The 22,871-nt window shown below is 33.1% G+C and overlaps 2 protein-coding genes across 8 annotated transcripts in view; one reads left to right on the top strand and one right to left on the bottom strand.

Moving 5' to 3' along the window:
- The window catches only part of RTN1 (reticulon 1), a 325,955-nt gene that overhangs the window by 51,693 nt on the left and 251,391 nt on the right, over positions 1–22,871 (top strand). The window lies entirely within an intron of this gene.
- LRRC9 (leucine rich repeat containing 9) overlaps positions 1–22,871 on the bottom strand; it is a 94,901-nt gene that overhangs the window by 41,770 nt on the left and 30,260 nt on the right. For all 3 annotated transcript variants that reach the window (XM_037503451.2, XM_054690784.1, XM_054690786.1), the window contains exons 12-22: positions 22,674–22,791; positions 17,609–17,741; positions 15,733–15,855; positions 14,860–14,975; positions 12,178–12,390; positions 10,720–10,839; positions 7,131–7,322; positions 5,640–5,765; positions 3,706–3,840; positions 2,302–2,479; positions 1,103–1,323 (exon numbers count right to left, since the gene is read on the bottom strand). In XM_037503451.2, coding sequence (XP_037359348.1) covers positions 1,103–1,323; positions 2,302–2,479; positions 3,706–3,840; positions 5,640–5,765; positions 7,131–7,322; positions 10,720–10,839; positions 12,178–12,390; positions 14,860–14,975; positions 15,733–15,855; positions 17,609–17,741; positions 22,674–22,791 — 1,675 coding nt within the window. The remainder of the gene's footprint in view (positions 1–1,102; positions 1,324–2,301; positions 2,480–3,705; positions 3,841–5,639; positions 5,766–7,130; positions 7,323–10,719; positions 10,840–12,177; positions 12,391–14,859; positions 14,976–15,732; positions 15,856–17,608; positions 17,742–22,673; positions 22,792–22,871) is intronic.

Below are 22,871 nucleotides of genomic sequence, written 5' to 3'. Positions count from 1 at the left end.
GTTTAATGATCAGAGACCCTTTTAGGATGCTGGTGTTAAAGATACTGTTAGGCTTGGAAAGAACTTTGCTTAGTCTAAAACTTTGTTTATGGAATAATGGTCTATTAAATAGCATGTATATAGGTACATAGATATAACAGGAATGAGAGCCATTGCCTTTTGTAAAGGGATAAAATGGAAGACTTCTGAATGAGTAGCAGAATTCATCATAAGAGGAAATGTACTTTCTTATAGACAAAACATTCTGATATGTCTTTGTTGAAACAATGTCAAGTAGGTATGGATGGGAGAGGTTAAGACAAGAAGGAGTAAAATTTACTTTGCATCTTAAGGTAAAATTGTTAATTTTCTTTCTATCATTGATTAAGTTGCCTCTGCCATTTTAGATGAAGAACTCATACTGGGGGAGTAGGCATGGGAAGAAGACTGAAAATAAGGAAAGACAGGCATGGATAAATTTTGGGTGGGAGATAAAGTTCTAGCAGTCTGGTATCAGCAAAAGAAAAGAGGCCATTGTGAAAGTCACTGTGATAGCAAATAGCCACTGTTTAGAAACGATCAAGTCACATGTTATATTTTAAGGGAATTCCTATTCTATATTGTAGGAAAGTTCCATATTATTCAAACCTTCAATGAAGCCTTGAATTAGTTTCTTTTTGGGGAATTAAAGAGAGCAAAACTGGGTAAAATTGACAAGAAAGAGTTGAAGTCACCAAGTAAGAACCCACTGAGAGATAATCAAGAACTACTCTGAGAACAGAAGAATATTAAAGAATCTTACTCCTCAAACAGTTTGGGGTATCCTTGGAATTATCAAGAAAAGCACTAGCTAGGACGGATGGGGCTTGGGTTCTTTTTTTAGGTTTTTAAAAAATTTTACTATAGGAGGTTATCAATTTAAGGATATTATGTTTACACATATATTTGTATGTACACATAAACTGAATACATTTTAATAAACCTTGCTATTCTTGATTTTAATTTTCTTTATATTTTTCTTCTATATCCCAAATCCTGTACAGTGGAACATGCATTATTTTCATAGTATATATAAACAATAAGTATTTTAAAATACAAAAACATTACTATCCCAGATAGTTACCTTTAAATTGTAGATCTCTTGATTGAGAGCAATATAGTTATTGCTTATATATAATTCAATTAGAGTAAAAGCTTTTTGTAAACCACTCAGTGAAGTGATTCTGTTGTTCTCAAGAGAAAGGGAGTGAAGATGAATCATGTTATCAAAAGTATGTTTTTCCAAACCAGTAAGGAGATTATTGTTTATGCTGAGACGGGTTAATTTAGTCATCTTGGAAAGGCCTAGAAAAATAAGCAAATTCATGAAAAGATTCAGACAGCACTAAAAGGTTAATTAAAAAAATAACTGACTTGTCATTTTACTATTACTCTTTTTCTAAGTTAATAACTTTAAGGATTTTGTACTATTAACCTCCATTATTTTTCCTTTTATAAAAAGAATAAAGTATAAAGTCTCAGTTGATACATTAAATTCCAATTTTGGATTTTTATGTAGACTCATTCTTAGGTATGAGTAGAAGACATTATGTTGGAAATATTGAATTTTGTCTTCAAGAAACCTTCAAATTAAGATTTTTACCATCACAATAACACAAATCAGTACACAAAGCTCAAAATAATCACCAATCCCCATTTTAAAACATTAAGAGTAAAGAATTTCTCACTTTGGTATCATTTGTATTAAAAAGAATGACATAACTTTGAATGCCTAAAAATACTCCAGGACTAACTTTAGAAAAAGTTGTCTCTCACCATGGTCTAACTCCTATGTATGTTATTTTTGTGGGCACTTTATAACTGTAGCTAGCATGGTGCAATTGAAAGACAAGAACTTTGGAGTTAGAGTTGGTTTCAAATATATTACTATTAGAGTAGACTATAAATCTATTGAATTATGTAAAATTACATAACAAATCTAGTGAATTATTTCCTCATCCATAAAATGGACATAGTAAAATCTATTTCTCAGGAGTATGTAACTAAAGGGAATGGCTTTTGGAATGCTTGAGTTATAGCTTCTGGCAAATAATTGGCCCTCAGTAAATTTTATCTCTGCTTCCCTTTTACATCAGCCCTCACTGTGGGGCTATTCAATGCTGAAAATAAGTTGATCTAGGTAAGTTAGGATAAAAATCATCAAAGCAAATACTTATATGGATATTAAACCCAATGCCTGGAAAAAAGAAGAGAGCTATTCATTATTTGCTTTCATTAATTAGACATTCAATTTTAAGGCTTTAAAGCTCTCAAATCCCTTACCTTCTATCTTTGAGATACAATTTCCATCTAATGTAAGCTCTTCCAAATTAATACAGGATTCCAAGCCATCCATTTTAGTGAGATTATTATTGCTAAATGATGCCCATTTCAAATTCTCCAATTTTTCTAAATTTGTGATTTCAAAGAGATGTTGCCCATCTAAATTTAAGGCAGTTATCTGTAGAATAATTCACATTTTATATTACCTTTTGAATCTTAACAATAAATTCAATGTTATAAGATAAAAAGTCTAATGAAATAATTCTAAGTGGTAAATTTCAAACTAATTCCTTCAGGAATTATTGATAATGTGAGTTTTTTTTTAGTTTACAAAAAAAAGTAAAATTTGGGCCTCCCCGGTGGCGCAGCAGCGGTTGAGCGCTGGGTTGCGAAGCTGCTCGCAGCCTGCCGCCCACTGCTCCCCTCAGCAGTGTACTTCGGTCTTTCTGCCTGCTCTGCTCCCTGCTCTGGCTCTGGTGAATTCTCTCACCCTCCCGCGCTTCTGACTGTACCCAGTGCTTGTATAAATAAATAAGTAAATAAATAAATAAACAAACAAACAAAAATTTGACAAGATTATTATCCCAAGAGGGATTTATATGGTATTATGGACACTGTGATGTGCCAGATTCCTACTTCAGTGAAGGATTTATCCCAGTTGCTGGGAGACCTTTTGGCAGAAAGTCTTCAGTTATTATCCCCTCAGGGTCTGTCTTAGCTGCAGTCAGCGGCCTTGTCCAAGGTTACACTCTCCAGGTTGGCCCACATCCAATGATGAAGGGCCACTTCAACCCATCTTGGACAAATTCAAAGTCTATTCTAATTCTAGAACTCCTCTAGGAGCCCAGGCTATCATTGGGCCTGCATCACAGCCCAGTATTTGTATATCCCATAATAAAAATAATGCCATTAAATCTTCCATTTTCAAGGTTGATCTTCTGCTGGTTCAGTTTCTATCTTTGGCAAGAGATGGAAGAGTGCCTTACTAGCAAGAAGCTGTTGGTGCTCTGATAACCTCCCTTGTCCTTTGACTGAATCCTGACCAGTTCCCCTATTCCTTTCCAGAATTCTGAGATCCCTTTTACCTTGCCACCCAAACTTTTGGGTTGAGCTCTGCCTCTGAGCATTTCAAGTTTGCTTGTTTATTTTGATACACTATCAAAATTACTTTGGTTTTGTAGTATACTTCTTATCCCACACCACCTATCCTACGATGACTACGGTCGTGGTCTACTCCCTTTGACATAATCACTCATGACCACCTCAGTATTTTATTTTAAATGGGCTCTTCCAATTTTCTGCCCTTTATCTATTAATGCCCTCTTTATGACACACAGACCAAAGCTGACAAAAAATCAACTGAAATTAAATTTTCATATTCGGTTTAATAGAATTAGCTTTTACCTTCAAGTACCAATTTGCACTCAGATGGGAATGTAGTCCTATCTTTGAAATCTGTGTCAGAATTTTGGCAGAAGGCCATATACTAAGTATCCGTGGTCGTTCCTGTTTAGTACTAGAATGCCTTAAGAGAGATAACTAATAAAATAAAAAACAAATGATGAATAAAGGAAATAGCATATAGAAGTTCAATTATATAGTTAATAGTAGTATTTACTAGATAGTAGTCCAAGAATAATTTTAAAGAATTACATTTTCTTTGCCTTCAAATGTCTTCAATATCTAGATATATTTTAAGTTATATATCTCACTGTTTTAGCAATTATTTAACCATTACAAAATATTAAAATATAAAGGTTACTATAATATAAATATCCATATGATTCGCCAGTCCATGAAACCAGCTATAAGAGCTAGAATATTATTTCCCTAGAATCAATTTGTGCACTCCTCACCCTATTTCTTTGCCATTCCTTCCCCTCTGTAGCCATCAGCCATCTCAAGCCAATTAGTCTCACTTGCTTTTTTTATACCTATGTTTGTGTCCATACTAAATATATCTTTAATCTTGCACACATTTGAACTCTATACAAATTTAATATGTATGCATTCTTCTATAACTTGCTTTTTACCTAAATACTGTACTAATGAGATTCATCTAGGCTGCTACATGCAGCTGTAGTTCATTCATGTCATTGCTACATACCATTCCCTTGTTGAATCTCCCTTCAATGAACATTGGGACTGACTTGAGTTTCTTGCTTTTATAAATATTGTTGTTGTAAACATTGTACATGACTCTGCTGCATATATCCAAGATCTCCTTTAGAATATATACATTGCTACGTTGTCAGATACATATATATTCAACTGTACTAGATAATGCCAAATTGTTTTCCAACATGGTTATATCAATTATAACCTTTATATTAATTTTTTGCTAAAACTTGACATTATTGGGCCTTAGTAATTTTTTGCCCATTGGTATCTATAAATTGTGGTTTTAATGTTCATTTTCTTGAAAGAAGCATCTTTTCCTTAATTGTTAACATGATTTCTTCTCCAGTGAAGTGTCTATTTAAATATTTTGGTTATCTTTTTCCTTACATACTTTGGATATACAAAGAATATCTTTTACCAGTTTAAATATTTTGCAAATTTCTTTTCCTGGTATGTAGCTTGTCTTTACTGTCTTTAAGGTGTGTCCTTTAAGGACCAACTCTATTAATTTAACAAAGACAAGTCCAATCATTTATAGCTTATGCTTTTTTTCTTTCATAATAATTTCTCCCCTAGTTCAAGATAATACTGTGATCTCTCTGATCTTTTCTTTCTAAAACATTTTTGATTTTGCCTTAATGTACTTGTCTCAGAGGCTTTGATTGACTATCCTCCCCGATATATAAAGATAGCTCTATTATTTATTTATTAAGTTTCTATGTATGTGTAGGTCTCTATTGGGCCATTATATTTTGTTCTACTTTTTGTCCAAAGTACTGCATTACTAATCTGGACATAATATAGGTAATTCCCTCCTCCATCAATTTCATAGGTTTTATTTTTTTTCAGCCAGATACATGTAATTTCAATACTAGGTAGATAGTTCACTAAATGCTTTCTCAGGGCCATTAAACTTACCTTGCCCACAGAAAATTGCTTATGTTCATGTAGGTTTTAAAAAGGACTCTGATAAGTTCAGGATGAATAGGAAATAAACAGTTACACTAAAGATATTTTTGGAGTAATGTGCAGGAAGGAGAATCTAAACAATAATCTATACCAACAGAAAAAAATTTAAGTGATATATTGTTATATATTAATTTACTTTTTATTAGCATATTAAGGAGAATACAAATCTTAACAACAAAATAAGATTGTGAGAAATATTAATTGTATATTCTAAATAGCACAAGAAATATTAAACAGTAGAATCCAACCTGAGTGATCTTTGTTCCAGTAATAAATTTCAAAGCTGCGGTAGTTTCTTCTTCAGAAATGATGAGTCCATCTAAGTGAGTAAGAGTTTTTAATCTGCCAATGACACTCAGCCTTAATGTGGCTGGCTTGGGAAAAATAACACAAAGTTAATTTTTACAAAATATTACTTATGTTATGGAATGGTAAAGAGTCTTTCTTTGCTCTTTCTATTATATCTCAATCATACATTTCTTATTATATATATATACATACATACATATACACACACATATACAGCTGAGCTTAAATATTTAAATAATAATTGAAATGAAATTATATTTTGGAATCAACCTTTTTTGTTTGACAGTAGATGGTTCTACTCTTATGAAGGGGAAAAAAGTCCCATAAGGTGTTCAAAGTGACTGGTGGAAAAAATGCAAAGAACGACTGCAATCCTTCCTGTTTATCTAGATCAGTTGTTAGTCAACTCCATGTGTGATTCAGTATGGATCTTTAGCGCTCGACATCTAATCTGACAACAGGAAGATAGCTGTATTGTGATTATGGAGGAAGTCTGCTTTGGCAAAATAAAAATATTCTTCAATTTTACTTAGCAAAAATGAAGAAATACAACATAGTGATATGAGCAATTTAATAGAACCTATCATGTTTAAGTTTCTTTTTAAAGTGTTGAGCACTGCCATATACACACTCACCCCTATATATATATATATACATATATATATAGGGGTGAGTGTGTGTATATATAGGTGTGTGTGTATATATATATATATGTATGTATGTATACATATACACACAAATATTTGAAAAGCAAGGGAAGGAAGATTCTTGAAAATATAAACTTGGGGCTTATTAAAAATAGTTGGAATACTTTTAAATGTAGCATTCTTAAATATAATCATTGAATAGGGAATTTTTTAGCATGGATCTACATATTTTTGAGAAAAAATTTCCAAAAGAACATAAGACTTTACAATCAGGTTTATGACTCACGTTTATGAGGGGAGGCAACTTTCAGTCTTAAAATAGAGTACAAATAATTCAAAGAACTATTATAAAACATGTTTTTCAACCAAGAGTAGGATAGATTATAAATCAAATTATGTTCCCCCCTTAATAGTATGCTTCTCTTGCTGTATTCTATCATTATTATTTGCTCCTATGGTTCAATAGAGTAGAGTACTCTAGTAGGCTGAGCTATATATACTCGCTGGAGGGTTGCAAATGGAAGTGGCATCTAACTTTCTTAAAGCTATAATACTCTCATACTACTAAAGGTTACAAAATAAATCTGATATGAAATTATAGACTTTTCTTTTAGTAACATTTGATTCATTTGATCACTCCACAGAATTTAGCTTATGAAAAACTTAAAGGAATTCTAGTGAAACAAAGACAGTTTACCTATTTCATGTGATTGTTGAATAGTAGTGAGAAAATGGCCTTAAAATAATTGTTTGATCTTTTTTGTAAACAAGTTTATTGCATACCTTTTGCCATGGATTATGTCGAATGTCAAGAGTGAGAAGATTTGTGGTATGTTTGCATAACACATTTATTTCATCACCAGATTTTTTCAGTTGATTCCAGCTCAAGTCTAAGTACTTCAGTTTCATAAGACCTCTAAATCCCTCAAGGGTTATCACATGGTTATGGCTTGCATCCAAATATTCAAGGTTATACTGCAACACATACAAATAGAAATGATGCAAAAAGGATCATGGTTTGCATGTACACAGTTCTTTTCTCTGCTTTTTCCAAGTACTTTACATGCTTCCTGGTAATCCTCACAGGAAACCAAATAGTAGTTATGCTGCAATAATGTTATCAAGGTATGTATTCTACTAAATAGCTACAGGTATTTTATTGAAGTCATTCTCTCTTAATTTTTACCTCATCCTTCAGTAACATAGAGTGGCAGTGCTTATTTTTATAAAGGAGAGACTGGCAAAATAATTTATCTCCAACAAATAAGGAATCATACTTCTTAATATCTAGGCTTCTGGTTTATACCATTGTATCCATAGACTGGTTTAAAAAGTTTCATCTTGGGAATTGGTGGTGGCAAATTCTCTGCTTTGTTTCAGAAAGAATACATTGAGTCCAGATAGAATCTGAAGTTGGGGGATCATGCAATGTGGGACAATTCTGGAGTACATCAATGTGAGACAATTCTGGAGTACATCACATCACAATCGCCAGAGTACAGTGACAACTGAGTGCAACAAAAGATATGTGGGAGAATTTCAACTCGAGGGAACACCGGATGAGTGGAGGGAGTAGTGGAGGCCAGGGTGGAAACCTCAGTTCATACTGGAGCCTCAGGAAGGCAAAGCTGAGTGTCATGAATCTGGCCACAAGAGATAAAAGAATGAGTGGTATGGAGAGCCAACCAAGAGTCAGGGGTCCCTCATGAGAGCACGGCTCACTGCACCCAGTTCCCTGAGGAACAGACAAATATAGGACTGAGCAGATATAGTGAAGATGCTTTGGAATGTGCTGGGGTCACCCACGGGCCCCAGCTTGCAAACTGCAGAGACATGGGTCTGAGGCCTGGAAAGGAGGGCCAGATGTATTGACTCAGGCACATACCACCAACATAGCCTCCCATGAACAATGGTTTTTCTAGGACCATGCTCCTACTCACCGACGACCCAGCTACAAACTAGTTTTCCCTACCATACAGTGCCATTTACTGAAAAAGTGGAAGTGCCATATGCTTAATTTTCAGAAAGTAAATAATGGGGAAAGGAAAGAACACAATACTGGGTAATAGGACTCCACAGTGGAATTCTACACCATAGAGAGAGAGAGCAGATCTCCAGAACCCAACCACAAATACATGGAAGATACTTTCTTCCTATCAGACATAGAATTCAACATTGCCATTATAAAGAAATTCAGGGGCCTCCCTGGTGGCACAGGCAATTGAGCGCCGCTCTGTGAAGCTGTCTGCAGCCTCTGCAGCATGAGTTCAATCCTGGCCAGCCGGCGGGAATACCACATGGCAGACCTCTCCTGTCTCGCCCGCTGCTCCCTTCAGCAGTGTATTTCTTCAGTCTGCCTGTTCTGTTCCCGCTCTGTCTCCAGTGAATCCTCTCACCCTCCCACGCATCTGGCCTGTATGTACCCCAGTTCTTGTATAAAAAATAAAATAAATCTTAAAAAATTCAAAGAAATGGAAGAAAATATAGAAAAGTTGTTTGAAGATATACAAGCAAATGCAGAAAGTCGAATAAAGTTCTGAGAAATAAAATCAATAATCAGAAGATTGAAATTGAAGCTTCAAATAAGGAAATAATGAAGTTGCAGGATGTAAAAAGATCAATAGAGGAGATTAAAAACAGCTGTGGATACAGAATAGGTCAAAGGGAGATCAAATCAGTAACCTGGAAGACGATAATGCATGAAAAAGTCTACTGGAAGAAGAGAGATACAAAGGAAAGCATGAAGAAACATTTTAAGAACTATCCAATTGCATGAGGAAAGGCAAGAGAAGAATAATGGGTGTCCCTGAAGAGGAAGAGAGAGAAGGAGGGGAACAGAGAACTTATTTAAATAAATATTAGAGGAAAACTTCCCCAACTTGAGAAGGAACTATATATACAGTTCCATGGAGCTTAAAAAAACAAACAAACAAACAAAAAAAAAGAACTAGGTTATCTGAATGTAATGAGACTAAATACAAAGATAGAACAGTGAAATTTCCAAAAGTTCAAGACAATGAAAGAATATTGAAGCAGGCTAGGGGGAAGAAGCAGATAAACTATAAAAGAACCCTTATCAGGCTTACATCTGACTTCTCTGAATAAACACTATGAGGAATAAGAGAATGGAATGATGTGATCAAAATACTTATGGATAAAAACTGCAGCCAAGATTACTGTATCCTGCAATGCTCTCCTTCAGATATAAGGGAGAAATAAAGGCCTTCTCAGATAGGCAGAAGCTGAAGGAGTTTGCAAACACTAGACCTTCCCTCTAAGAAATGTTGAGAGGAGTTCTCATATCTAAAGCAAAGAGAAGAATGCCTACAAAAAAATCAAGCAAGGAAACAGAATAACATTTCAGACAGAATAGCTTCAGAAGACTCTTATATATCAATAACCACTCTAAATGGAAATAAACTGAACTCACTAGTTAAAAGGCACAAAGTGTCTGGTTGGATTAAAAGACAGAAGCCAACTGTCTGCTCTTTCTAGTAAATGCATGTGAGTTCCAAAGATAAACACAGGCTCAGAGTAAAGGGTTGGAAAATAATCCTACATGAGAATGGGACCCAATTCTAATAAAAGGACTTTGCATACTAAAAAAAAATAAAGAAGAGAATTTAATACTAAAACCTAAGACTAGTAAACAAAGCAACAGCTCCCACCACAATGGTTTTGATGTGGTTGAAAGGAGGTAGAGATGATAAAGAACTGGGAATTATGAAATATACTGAAAAGATGTATCAATGATTTGGGAGGTTGGAAGTGGGGTGCTGAGTTGGAGTGTTGGCACCACATACATGATTAATTTGTTGTGTAACATATAGCAAGGTAACAAAAGCCAGACCCAATCCATGCCTACATTTACACACATTACGGTATTTGTCCTGTGATCTGTGAAAGGCAAACATAGTCAAATAATGTCCAGGCATGTGGCATTCAGGTAGAAAGAGAATAACAATATGGATAATGAACAACAAGAAAAATTGGCATTAGGTGTGAAGTGGAAAACTAGAAAATGAAGAACAAGAAGGACTCACGAGGAAGCGAAAAATAAATGTGGAAAGCAAGAACAGAAGAAAATGGAAATGTCATTTTCCAAAGGGCATTTAATAAACAAGTCTGGAGTAGTTTTAATAAATTTTTTAAAAGAGACTAGAAAGCAGAGGTGACTACAGGTATATATTTGGTCTGCAAATATTTAGTTTTTGTTGAATCTAATCTATTTTAGAGAAAGTAACAATTTGTTTTTGTTCCTGATTTGGCTATATAATTTTAATATGGTATTTATGCGGTCATAGTTACGAAAATAACTTACCCATTAAATTTATAATTTTATTTTAATTAATTTCAAAAGGTCCATTCTTACCAAATGATAGACATCATCTAAACAAGTAAATTCATTAAAGCTGATATTAAGTTTTCGAAGTCCTGTTAACTTGGAGAGATCTCTCAGCTTACTCAGACTGTTTCCATGTAGATTCAGATTCTGAAGCAAAAAAATATTAAAAAAATATTATATGCTGTAGCATTAAATAACACTGAGAGTCTAGAAGAAAAAATTCTAATATATGATTTTAAAATGTATAATTTAGAAATCATCACTGAACTCTGTTCCTGATTTATTTGATTTTCCACTCAGATTATCAATAATTAACATGAAAATCTTTTTAGGAAATAGTTACATATATTGCTAAGATATTTAGTGGGGCAGATCTATTTCTCAAACTAGCCAGTAAACAATGAAAACTTTAGAGATTTGGGGTATGTAGGATACCAAGAGGGAGATATATTTTGGATATATTTAGGATACCAAGGCAAAGATATATTTTGATTGCAGAAAGCTGTATGTGGGCACTGAGAAGGAAAGGCTGAGTATATTCCATGTAGAAGCACTAGTAAGTTCGGAGGGTCTCTGTTGGTTACAATCAGGATAGCCAGAAAGGAGGCTGAGCACAGAGAGATAAAGGGAGGAGAACATAAAAAAGAATCTGGAAAGGTAGACCAGGGACCAGGTCATGTAAAACCTTAAGATCAAATTAAGGAATTTAGTTTTATTTTTAAATAATGGAAAGTCATTTGAGAATTTCAAGTAGGAATGGTGAAGGAGGACAAAGGTAACACAATTAGATTTACATTTTAAAAAGATTACTCTTGCTTCAATATAGGGCCTCTGTTACATACCCTCATACCTTGTATTGAGGAAAGGCATACCTTTACAGCCCTCATACCTTGTATTGAGTTATATTTCATTAATTAGCAAATGCACTCAAAAAGCACAGAATGTAATATGTATGGTGCCTTTTGAAGTTATGTAGTGGTAGAGTGGAGGGAGGCTGGTCAGAAGACTATGGTGGTAGTCTAGGTCAGAGATGATGGTAATTTCAATAGAATGATAGCAGATTTGAAATAGATCTAAAAGTCAAGATATACGGAGGTAGTCTTAACATTGTAATAGAATTGCCTCAGTAAGTAGTTTCAATAAGTAACTCAAATTCTGTTAATTAATTCTGTCATATTTTGGATCTACTGGACTGAATAAAATATAATATGAAAGTTAACCTTCCTTACCTTTTAATTTTTTAAGAATACCTAAAACACAGTTAATAGAAAAATTACAAAAATTAAATATGTAGTTCATATTATATTATTATTGAATAGCATTGATCTAGCCACATAGAAGGAAAGGTCTTTGGTACTTTCAACTGTGGCAACATGATACCTAGCATCATCAGATAGGTGTTTTGTATCTTTAGACTTCATATGCTAACTTTTGATTATAAATTCAAGGTTCCTATTTCCAAATTGTATTCCTCCTAATACTCACCACAATATGACTGTAAACATTAGTCTTGGCGAGGGAAAGTATTGTTTTCTCATCCAAACTAATAAGTTTTGGTCTGGGCTTGATCTTGGGATCCATTCTTAAAACTTCATCATCAAGTTTCAAATCCTGGGACAATAATGTTACATCTGAAATTTTTTTGCTTTCTTCTAGAATAATATTGTTGAATGAAGAAAATAAAGAGTGAGCCTTGACCTGAAAAATTTATTAAAAATATTGAAAGTTTGCTGTGTTTATCATTTTAGAAAAGAAGCAGGAAATGTAGAGGAGATTTATTAACTTTCTTCCATTATGTAGTGATATCTATGGCAATCAGAATACATTAGGAAATCTATCAGAGTAAATTAAAATTATGGGCTAAGAATGGGTATGTCCATGACCTCCCACTGAAAATTCCTTAAAACTGGCAAAAGATAATTATTTAATATTACAGTGGAGAGGGTAACAATGAAAGATTAAAAGTGTGAGGCATAAATCAGAAAGGTATGAACTCACAAATAGGAGCATAAATATAATGTGTAAGCCAAAGCACATACAGAAGACAACCACATAAAGAACAAATCCAGAGAAACTTTATGCTAAGAATAAATAAGTCAAACAGCAGGATGTACTAGGTAGTTATCAGATGAGTGAGTAGTTATGTTAAGAATTGTGGATGGATGAACATGAATACCACGAACAAATAGAACTGGCTCTAGAAAAACCCCAAAGATCCTCAAGAGAACTTTTTTTATATCTGGGAGAATTTTTAAAATATTGCTATAGAAGAGTAGAATGAATAATCCAAGATCAAAATAAAAACATTTAGTGAAATAAAAAATATTCTGTAAGTGCTTTGAGAAACCAAATGGATATGACATCAAATCAAATTAGCAATGTGAAGGCTAATAATAAGAACATCTTCCAGAACATAAAACTGAGAAATATAAAATATGAGTGAGAAAAAAAAATGACAAGAGGATTAATTCAAATGTAGAACGTTTAACTAAGTTCCAGAGGACTTAACAGAGAATGGGAAAGAAAAAATCATCAGGGAATTAAGAAAACTTCCAGAAATGAAGAAGTAGCTGAATTTTCAGATCAAAAGAAATCGTGAAGTGTCAAGCAGAAGGCTGATGGAGTAAAGAGAGAAGGTCTTTACAACATTACTGAATATTCACAACTGAATTTTCTGTATTGTTTGGTTCTCTAGGTTTTTTGTTCAAAATATGCTTGACTGATAGAACCCCATTCATAATAACAGTGCAAAATTTAATGCCCAGACAACACTAAATAAGTGTTTAAGACCTATGTAAAGAAAACTGTAAGAGAAGACATGAGTAAATGGAGTAACTTATGTTCCTAGATGAAGGGTCCAACACTGTAGAGTCAGTTTGCCTCAAATTAAGTTTTAAAATCAATATTATCTCAATCAAGTGCCAATAGAAATTTTAAATAGGTGGTTCTAAATTTCATTTAGAAAAGAAAATGTTCAAGAATAGTAATTTTTTAAAAAGGATGAGTAGATATAGGAGTAGGGAATTTACTGTCACATAACAACATATCAAGGTTGTAATAACTAAAACAATGTGGTAGAGGTTCAAGATTAGACAAAGACACCAATGAAACAGTATAGAGGAATCTATAAATGGACAACATACATATGAAAATAAATAATAAAGATGGTATTTCAAAATAAAGCAAAAGAGCTGATGCTTGGACAAATATACATTTTTAAGAAAAAAAGATTTGATTTCCCCTATCTCATACAATTTCTAGATGAATTTTGACTCATAAAACTATAACAATTCTATACACATATAAAAATGTCTGTTTGTTGCCCATCAGAGTGGGGTGAAAAGACTGATAATATGTTTAATTGGTAAGGATGCAAAGAAATATGTGCTGTCAAATATTGTTGGATGTTTGTAAGATGTTAAACCTTTGTGGAGCGTATTGGCAATTCTATCAAAATTTAAAATGCATAAACTCTTTAATTATCCAATTCTTCTACAATTCTATCCTGCAAAGAAACTCCCAAATTTATACAAATGCATCTCTACAATATTGTTCAGTGAAATACTATTCTAAATAGTGGATAAAACTGGAAACCTGTGTGTTTCACCAATAGGGGAGTACTCAAATATATTACTGAATACTGAATAGTGTTCATAGTATTACTGAATACTAAGCCAAATGCCAGTGAAATGTAGACCTATATTTATTGAAGTGGAAATATGTCAAAAACAGAAAAGGCAAAAAAAAAAATCACAGAATGCATAGAATTCAGTTCTACTGTATAAATTGGTATATGTTGTTATATATGTAAATGCATACAAAAAGATTGAAAGCAAATCCACAAAGGTATTAACAGTGGTTGCTTTGGTGAAAGGTAGAAGTAGTGGGGTTGAAATGAATGCAGCTTTTCATGTTTATTTTATATTCTTCAATATAGTTTGAATCTTTTCCAGTGTGACAACATTGATATATTACACATGTAATATATTTGCATAATAAAATATCTTGGTGTCATAATGATTTGTTTTGGAAATTAAGTCCTTCATAGAATATTTATTACATATAGACATATGTGTGTGTGTGTGTGTGTATAATAAACCTGACATAACATTATTTGAGTACTGTTCTGTTCTCATTTAAGGAATTCACTTTAAAAAAAATTCATACCACTGTAATATACTCAAATTCAGCAATGTATTCTGGTAAAACAAGGTCATGGTCAAAGACGAACCACTTGCACTGCCGAATGCTACAATTACAGTTTCTTTGTCCCATGATAGAATCTAGAATAAAATCCAAAACAAAAACAAGCAGTCAACATTCTTCAGAACACTCTTCAAAACCAAAATACTTTAAAATTTAAATGGCCTAATAAGCAACAAACTCAAAAAGTTTGAACTACAATTTTTTTTTTTTTTGGTGGGACCCTCGCCGGCAGCGGGGAACAAACTGGCGCTGCAGAGGCTGCGGGCAGCCTTTAGCCCAGCACTCAACAGCTGCGCCACCAGGGGAGGCCCTGAACTACTATTTTATTGAGGATTTTTTTATCTTCCCACCCTCCAAGTTTCTTAATTCTATAAATACTTAACTAATCACCCATTCACTACATAGACTAAGTAAAGTTTAATTTTTCATATCCCTTTCCTTTTCACACTTTTCAATGTGTGGTCATATAGTTTTAACAAATGTTACTCTAAAAACCTTTGTTGTTAAAAGTTGGGTGGGTTTTTATACTTTGAAAGCATAATGTTTTATTTATTTATTTATTTTGAAAGCATAATGTTTTATATATAATACATGTGTATATAATATACATGTGCAGGTAAAATATAAAAACAAAAATTTACAAAATAAAGTATGTGTACATATAAATGCCATTGAAATAGGGATTAGAAAAATAGCTCAATTAATAGCTGGAAATAGGTGTTTGTAGAAAAAGTTTACAAACTTTATTAGGTGGAAATTAAACCTAAAGCATTTATAGTAAATACATTTTGTATTCAGAAAGATGAAGGCACATTTCTCTTTATGCAGACATACTTAGTGAATATTTTCGAGGAACAAATACTGAATTAACCATTGGATAATTGGCTTGACTGATAGAGTCCTGTTCATGAGCCTGAACACTCTGGCCAAGGAAAACCTTTGTAATGAGGAGGATGCCTAAATATGAAAAAACAGAAAGCGTTTTTAACAATAATTCATTTTAATAATTTTCCAAAATCAACTTCCTTTATTGGACGCAGACTTGACTGTATATTCTGCAACTGTTGGCTATCTTCTTCGCCATTGTATTATACATAGCACACTGCTTAATCCAAACAAGTGCTCAATAAATATTTTTGATTAGATGAAATGGTTATAGAAGAGCATTGCTGTGATTATATCAAAAAAGAAATAGAGAAAAGGTGGAATTTAGCTATGTTTTATTAAGCAATGTAAAATAAGAAATGTGTCATTATTAACTGGGTAAAAATTCATCTCTGTATCATCAGTAACTAGCATGTAGTTTAGATTTTAGGAGGCTTCCAATACCTTTTCTCTTTTTGTGGAGAGACCTTGGGATTTACTGAACACTGGGGAACTCTAGAAATCACAGAATCTTATAAATTAACTCCTAATTACTATTCGTGAAACATTCAAATGACTGGTTACTATGTGTAAGTTATAAAATGGAAATTGGGAGAATCTGATTATTGTGGAAAGCATATACAAGAAGGATTTAGAAGAATATGAAGTGATTTTTAAGATGGGAATAGAGAAGAATGAGAAAAAGAAACACTTTTAAAGTGAGTTCTTCATAGATTCAACAAGCTGAATGAACACCTGCAAAACACACAAAGATTAGTTCAGCATGAATCATTTTAGCAGAGCTAAAGTCTGGAAATAGAGTATCACTTTTATAGAATTAATCAAATTTCTGCCCAGTCTTTAGTAGGTTGTGTAGTTGAGATGAAAGAAAAGGTGTCTTTATTCCCTTACCTGATCAATTCTCCTTATTACACATTCTTTAATACTATATATCAATACTTCTTTTTTGTAGCTCTTAAAAAAATTGTAACTTTAAATTAATTTGCATGATTATTAATGTTTGCAAGTATCATAAAGGAGAAACTGTCTAGTTTGGATAAACTGTACCTCTATCACCTACCAAGTGCATAATGTACAGTAAACATTGAATAAAAACTGTTGAAATTAAAGAATGAGCAGTGGAAGAGGGTGAGACAAGAGAGGACATGATGAGATGATTTATTTCCCCAATTTGTGAATGTCAGGGAACCTATCCCAGAAGTGTCCTCTACATTAGCTTGTGTCGACATATAAGATGCAAATAAATTACTGATAATTGAATAAATTAAAACACCTTATATTCCATAAGGTAGCTTATAAAGCAACCATATACTTCACAATATGTCTTTAGTCACTTTTAGATTTATAAGCAGGTTGTTTCATCAATTATGATGATTAAAGACAAATAAGGGTTACCTTTGTCAGTGCTTTGTAGGGTAATAAACATAAATAGGCCAAGTTCCTTTTTCTATGAATTTGGCATATGTAGTGTTATATGTGTTAGTATATATTAAATATATATATATATATAAAGTTCATTTTAAGGACACAATGAACAAACAGACTCTGAAAAGTGTTTATTTCATATAATGTGGATTAAATGGAAGGATTAACAATAAGTCTCTTTTATTAATGCTGACACATAATAATCACTGGGTAAATATTTTTTGAAAGTCTGACTAAAGTAATAGATCAAAGTCATGTATCACTATACTGGTAAACACCAAATAAAAGGGTTTCAGAAATTCTCCCAAGTTGATAAAACTAAGTATCAAAAGGGTTACAAAAATAATGAATTTGAAGAATAAGGAATTAAAAGTTCTAATATAGTGTGTATTTGTATTACCATGCCTGAAGAGTTCATGCTCAAGCGAGTTTTTCTTTTCATCATTGTACTTTTGCTGTAGAAATTCAATTCTGGGGCAATCACACACACTTAGGCTATTAGCAAGAATAACAGCTTCTTTTCTGAGAGGCAGCTGTAAAGAAAGAGTAGCATCTCAGTATTTTAATAAAATTGACAGCACTTCACCTTTAAATCAAATGGTTTTTTATTTTATGTTTATGTGTCTAAAGAAAAATAGAGGCCAGTCTCACTGAAAAGAGATAACTTTCAGCTGCAACTTCATTCTATAAAGCCATTCATATATTTAAAATTTATATGCAAATAGGTTTATGAAAAGTAACATAGATAATTTTTTCCTGTAAAAGTAGCAAGATTCAAGACTGACAACACTGTGGTGCAGGAGCTATACATCTTTACACATTTTCAAATGATATTCCACTAGTAATTATAAAAATCCCCAAAACAAAATTCTGTGAAAATGGTATTACATCAGTGAATATTCTAACTTGCAGTCATCTAGCTTAATTTTTGGCATACTGCTGTCCGATTTTCCCAGCACCATTGTATACTCTTGGCTCTTTTGTCCTAGATTAACTGTCCATACAAGTATGGGTTTATTTCTGGGTGCCCAATTCTATTCCATTGGTGTGTGTGTCCTTTTCTATTCCATTACCATACTGTTTTGATTATTATAGTCTTGTACTATAGTTTGAAGTCTAGGAGCATGATACAGCCATTCCTCCTCCTCTTCTTTTTTTTTTTTTTTTTTTACAAGATTGGCTATTTGGGGTCTTTTGTGGTTCCACATGAATTTCAATAATGTTTGCTCTATTTCTTTGAAGAATTCCATTGAAAATTTGATAGGAATTTCATTGAGTCTATTTATTTCTTTGGGCAAGATGGTGATTTTGACAATGTTAATTCCTCCAATCTATGAGCATGAAATATCTTTCCATTGCCTTGTATTGTCTTCTATTTCTTTTAATAATGCCTGATAGCTGTCATTGTTTAGGTTTTTCATCTCCTTTGTTAGGTTTAATTATAGCTATTTAATATTTTTATGGTATAGTAAATGGGATTGTTTTCTTGATTTCCTTCTCTTCTAGTTCATTATTTGCACATAGGAATGTAACAGACTTTTGTATATTGATTTTGTAGCCTGCTACTTTACTGCACTGATTTATTGTTTCTAACAGTTTTTACTAGAGTTTTTATGTTTTTCTATGTATAATATCATGTCATCTGCAAATAGTTTTACTTCTTTTCCAATTTGGATTCCTTTTATATCTCTCTTATCCAATTGATGTAGCTAGAACTTCCAATACTATGTTTAACAGTAGTGGTGAGTATGGACATTCTTGTTGTGTACCTGATCTTAGAGAAAAATCTTTCAGTTTTTCACCATTCAGTATGATGCTAGCTGTGGGTTTGGCATATATGGCCTTTATATTGAGGTATGTTCTTCTATCCCCATTTTACTAGATGCTGAATCTTATCAAATGCCTTCTCTGCATCTGTTGACATGATCATATGATTTCTGTTTTTCCTTTTGTTGATATGGTGAATTATAGTGATTGATTTGCATATGTTGAAGCATCCTTATATCACTGGGATAAATCCCACTTGTTCATGATATATGATCCTTCTGTTCTATTGTTGAATTTGGTTTGCTAAGATTTTGTTGAGGCATTTTGCATCTAACGCTAATGGACTTTCTATTCCACCTAGTAATGCATGCTTACCAAAAGGAGTTAATTTTGTTCCTACACTTGTTTATACTACTTGTATTTGTTTCTAAACTGATGCACATCACACAAAGATAAAGAATGAAAATTGTTTCAATATAAGCTAAGTGGAAAACTCTGGTAAGAATTCATAAAGGGTAATTATTAAAAAAATTTCTGTCAAAGTATATGTAGATAAGGCAAATGCAAAAGTTTGGTGGTGGCAGGGAAGATCAAGCTAACTAAAACTAGACAGATTCTTGCCCTTAAATTATTTTGCAAGAATCTTTATGCTCATGCTCAATTTTAAAAGAACTGAAACTAATATGTAATCCTGTTGTTTCTGGTGCAAGAAAACTGTTTAAAACCTGGAGTTTACACCTCATATTTAAAGGATTTGGCCTACATAATAAAATAGACAAATGAATGTAAGTTTTTATGTTTTAAGTTGGATTAAAGGGTTATTTAAGTAAATAATTTATAGTTCTCCATTTTAGTTGACTTTTTGATAAAAATATAAACTAGGTAAGAGGACTCCTGCTGTTTGAGAATTCAGGAAAGGCTTCACAGTGAGGGAAGTCCTTGAATTGAGATTTGAATGATAATTTTGCAATAGGAATAAAATAGGAAAAAAACATTTCATCTAAGGAAAGTATGACATTGATGTGTGTTTAGTAGACTCACAAGTAAACTACATACCTTACTTTGAACATCTATATATATGGTAAAGGAGGGTTAGGTTGAAGCTATAATGTAAAGGGCCTTAAATGACTGGCAGAGGAATCTGGGTTTCATTTTCACAAGTAATGGGAAGCTATTGAAGGTTTCTTATCATGAGAACAGTATAATATATGCTATAAAAGTAATGTCTTGGAGAACATTAATTAAAGGTGAAAGGAACAAAATTAAAGGAACAAAGGAACAAAACCAAAAACAAAACCAAAATTTAAGATGAAAGGAACAAAGAGCAAGACCAAGGGCAGGGTTGCCTATTATGAAACTACTGGCAAAGATAAGAGGAACATTCTAAGTGGTAGCAGGCAATGAGTGTAGGGAAGGAAAAAAAGAATGCAAGTGATATGGTAGAGGAGGAATCACCAGAAATGATGAATGATTTGGTGTAGGGTAATGGAAAAAGTAGTGGTCAAACAAAATTTCAAGGCTTCTGAACTTGGTGAGTAAGGAAATGACCACATTATTAGTAGACATAAACTCTCTGGGCCAGAGTTACTTTTGGGCAAAAAGTTAACCTCTACTTCCCCTCAGTCTAAAAACGAAGCCCAAAAATGTGGCCATTCTAGTCAAGTAAGATACATGAAAAGAAAATATTTACTGGTTTTATACACATTGTACAAGAAAATAAAACAGATTAGTCATGTAGGAATGGCATCTGTAGGTGTTAGAGCAGAGAACAGATCAAATAGCTGAGGATATACATTTTGAAGAAAGCTAAAATGGAATTCAATAATATTACCTATTAGCTAGTAACCAAGTCCTTGGGTATCAAAGAAAATATCTGGTCTTCCTCTTGTCAGCCAGAACTGTTTTGGTAAATTTTAATAATACACCTTATTTAACATATCCAAAATATTGTCATTCAACATGTAATCAACATAAGAAATTGTTTTTTATTCTAAGTATTCCAAAACTGGTATTTATTTAAAACTTTCAGTACACCTAAATGTGACTAGCCACATTTCAAATCATCAGCAGTCAAATGCGGGCAATGGCTATTGTATAGGAGAGAGCAGAACAGAGGGCTTTTGGGAGGATTAGAGATATCACAGTGAATGGCAGGCAGAAAACACACAGATTTGTTAGCCGCACTCTCTCTGCCCATGATGACTCACAGTACTCTGGAATGACTGAGCACTTCATTCTGCCTTCTAAAATCCTCATTCAGTTCTTCATCTCCTTTTCCTTCTCTTCCAAAAAGTACAGTGAAGGCAATCTTATATTCTCTTGCTGAATTCACCAGTGTCTTTGACCTTAGCTGCTGCAGTAACTTCCTCATAGAATGTCCCATTTATCTGCTCCTATTCCCTCCAATACAGTCTCCATTGAGTGGCTGGAATGCTCTGGTGGTGGTGGTGGTGGTGGTGGTGGTGGTGGTGGTGGTGGTGGTGGTGGTGGTGGTGGTGGTGGTGGTGGTATGTGTGTGTGTTTTGGAGGAGTTGGTAAAAAATACATAAGGTAAAAGCTATCATTGAAACCACTTTTAAGTATACAGTTCATTGGTATTAAGTATATTTATAATGCTGTGCAACCATCATTGTGCTCCATTTTTAGAACTTTTCATGATCCCAAATAGAAACTCTGTACTCATTATACAATAACTCATCATTCCTCCGTCTTTGCCATCCCCTGGTAATCTCTAGTCTACTCTGTCTCTACCAATTTGCTTACTCTAGGTACTTTACATAGGTGAAATCATATACTATTTAACCATTTGTGTCTGGATTTTTCCACTTGCATAGTATTTTCCAGGTTCATCTACGTTGTAGCATGTATCAGAATTTTATTCCTTTTTATGGCTGAATAATATATCATTCTATACACATGCACAACATTTTGCTTATCCATTATCTGTTGATGGACATAATGTTTATTTCTGCTTTTAGGCTATTGTGAATAATGATGTTACAAACACTGATGTAGAATAATCCAAGAACTTTTTTTATGTCTAGCTCACTAAATCCTAACAATATCTGTCTACTTGTGAAATAGATACAATTATTAGCTTCATTTTACATATAGGAAGAAATAGAGCAAAGTAAAGTCACATAGCTGGTAGGTAGGAAAACTAAGATTCAATTGCAGTAATTTTTTTTATGTGTGTTATGATGTGGCAGTGTGATACAGCTGTCTCATCAAGAGGCAAGGGGACTGGCAAAGGTTAATGGGATATTTGAATTCAGGAGTAATCAGGAGTAAAGCAGTATCAACAGCAAGGTGGAAACAATGAGCAGAAAATAAATAGTGGTAGTAAAAGAAGAAAGAAAAAAATAGATAGTTCAGAAGCACAGCATTGGAAAAGATCTCAGAGAGTTTAAAACAGATTAAAGAAGTAGATATCAAGATCATTAACAAAAGGCTCACAACATAAAAATAAGATGCCTAGAAAGACTAAACAGGTAGTCATACAGATAGAAATTAATAGATTTTTTTTCCTGGTATAATTCAAAGATGTTATACTTTCTATGATAGCACTAAGCTTTTTGAAAGAGCAGAAATTTGCCATTAATATGAATGAAAAAATTGAGAATATAACTATACTTAACTAATGGAGGAGCTTTATTCATTAGAAAGAAAACATTATTCTGAATGACATTTTATGCTACCTTGCTTGTCTCACTGTCTTTGAATCCTTTCTCAATTATTTGTAGTAGATGCTTTTTCTTCACCATAACTTCAGGATCAAAAACATAAAAAAGGCATTCCAGCATCTTTCGATAGTTCCTTAAGAATAATTGAGACAAAAATGTTGGAGAATTGATTTCAGAACAGCTTGTCCGTAGATAAGATGACTGTATGTTCAG

This window comes from Talpa occidentalis, unplaced genomic scaffold (assembly GCF_014898055.3).
Source record: "Talpa occidentalis isolate TD23 unplaced genomic scaffold, MPIMG_talOcc4v2.1 talOcc4.11, whole genome shotgun sequence".
Taxonomy (NCBI): domain Eukaryota; kingdom Metazoa; phylum Chordata; class Mammalia; order Eulipotyphla; family Talpidae; genus Talpa; species Talpa occidentalis.
Note: the sequence above shows the minus strand (reverse complement) of the source record. Positions and strands in the feature narration are given on the sequence as shown.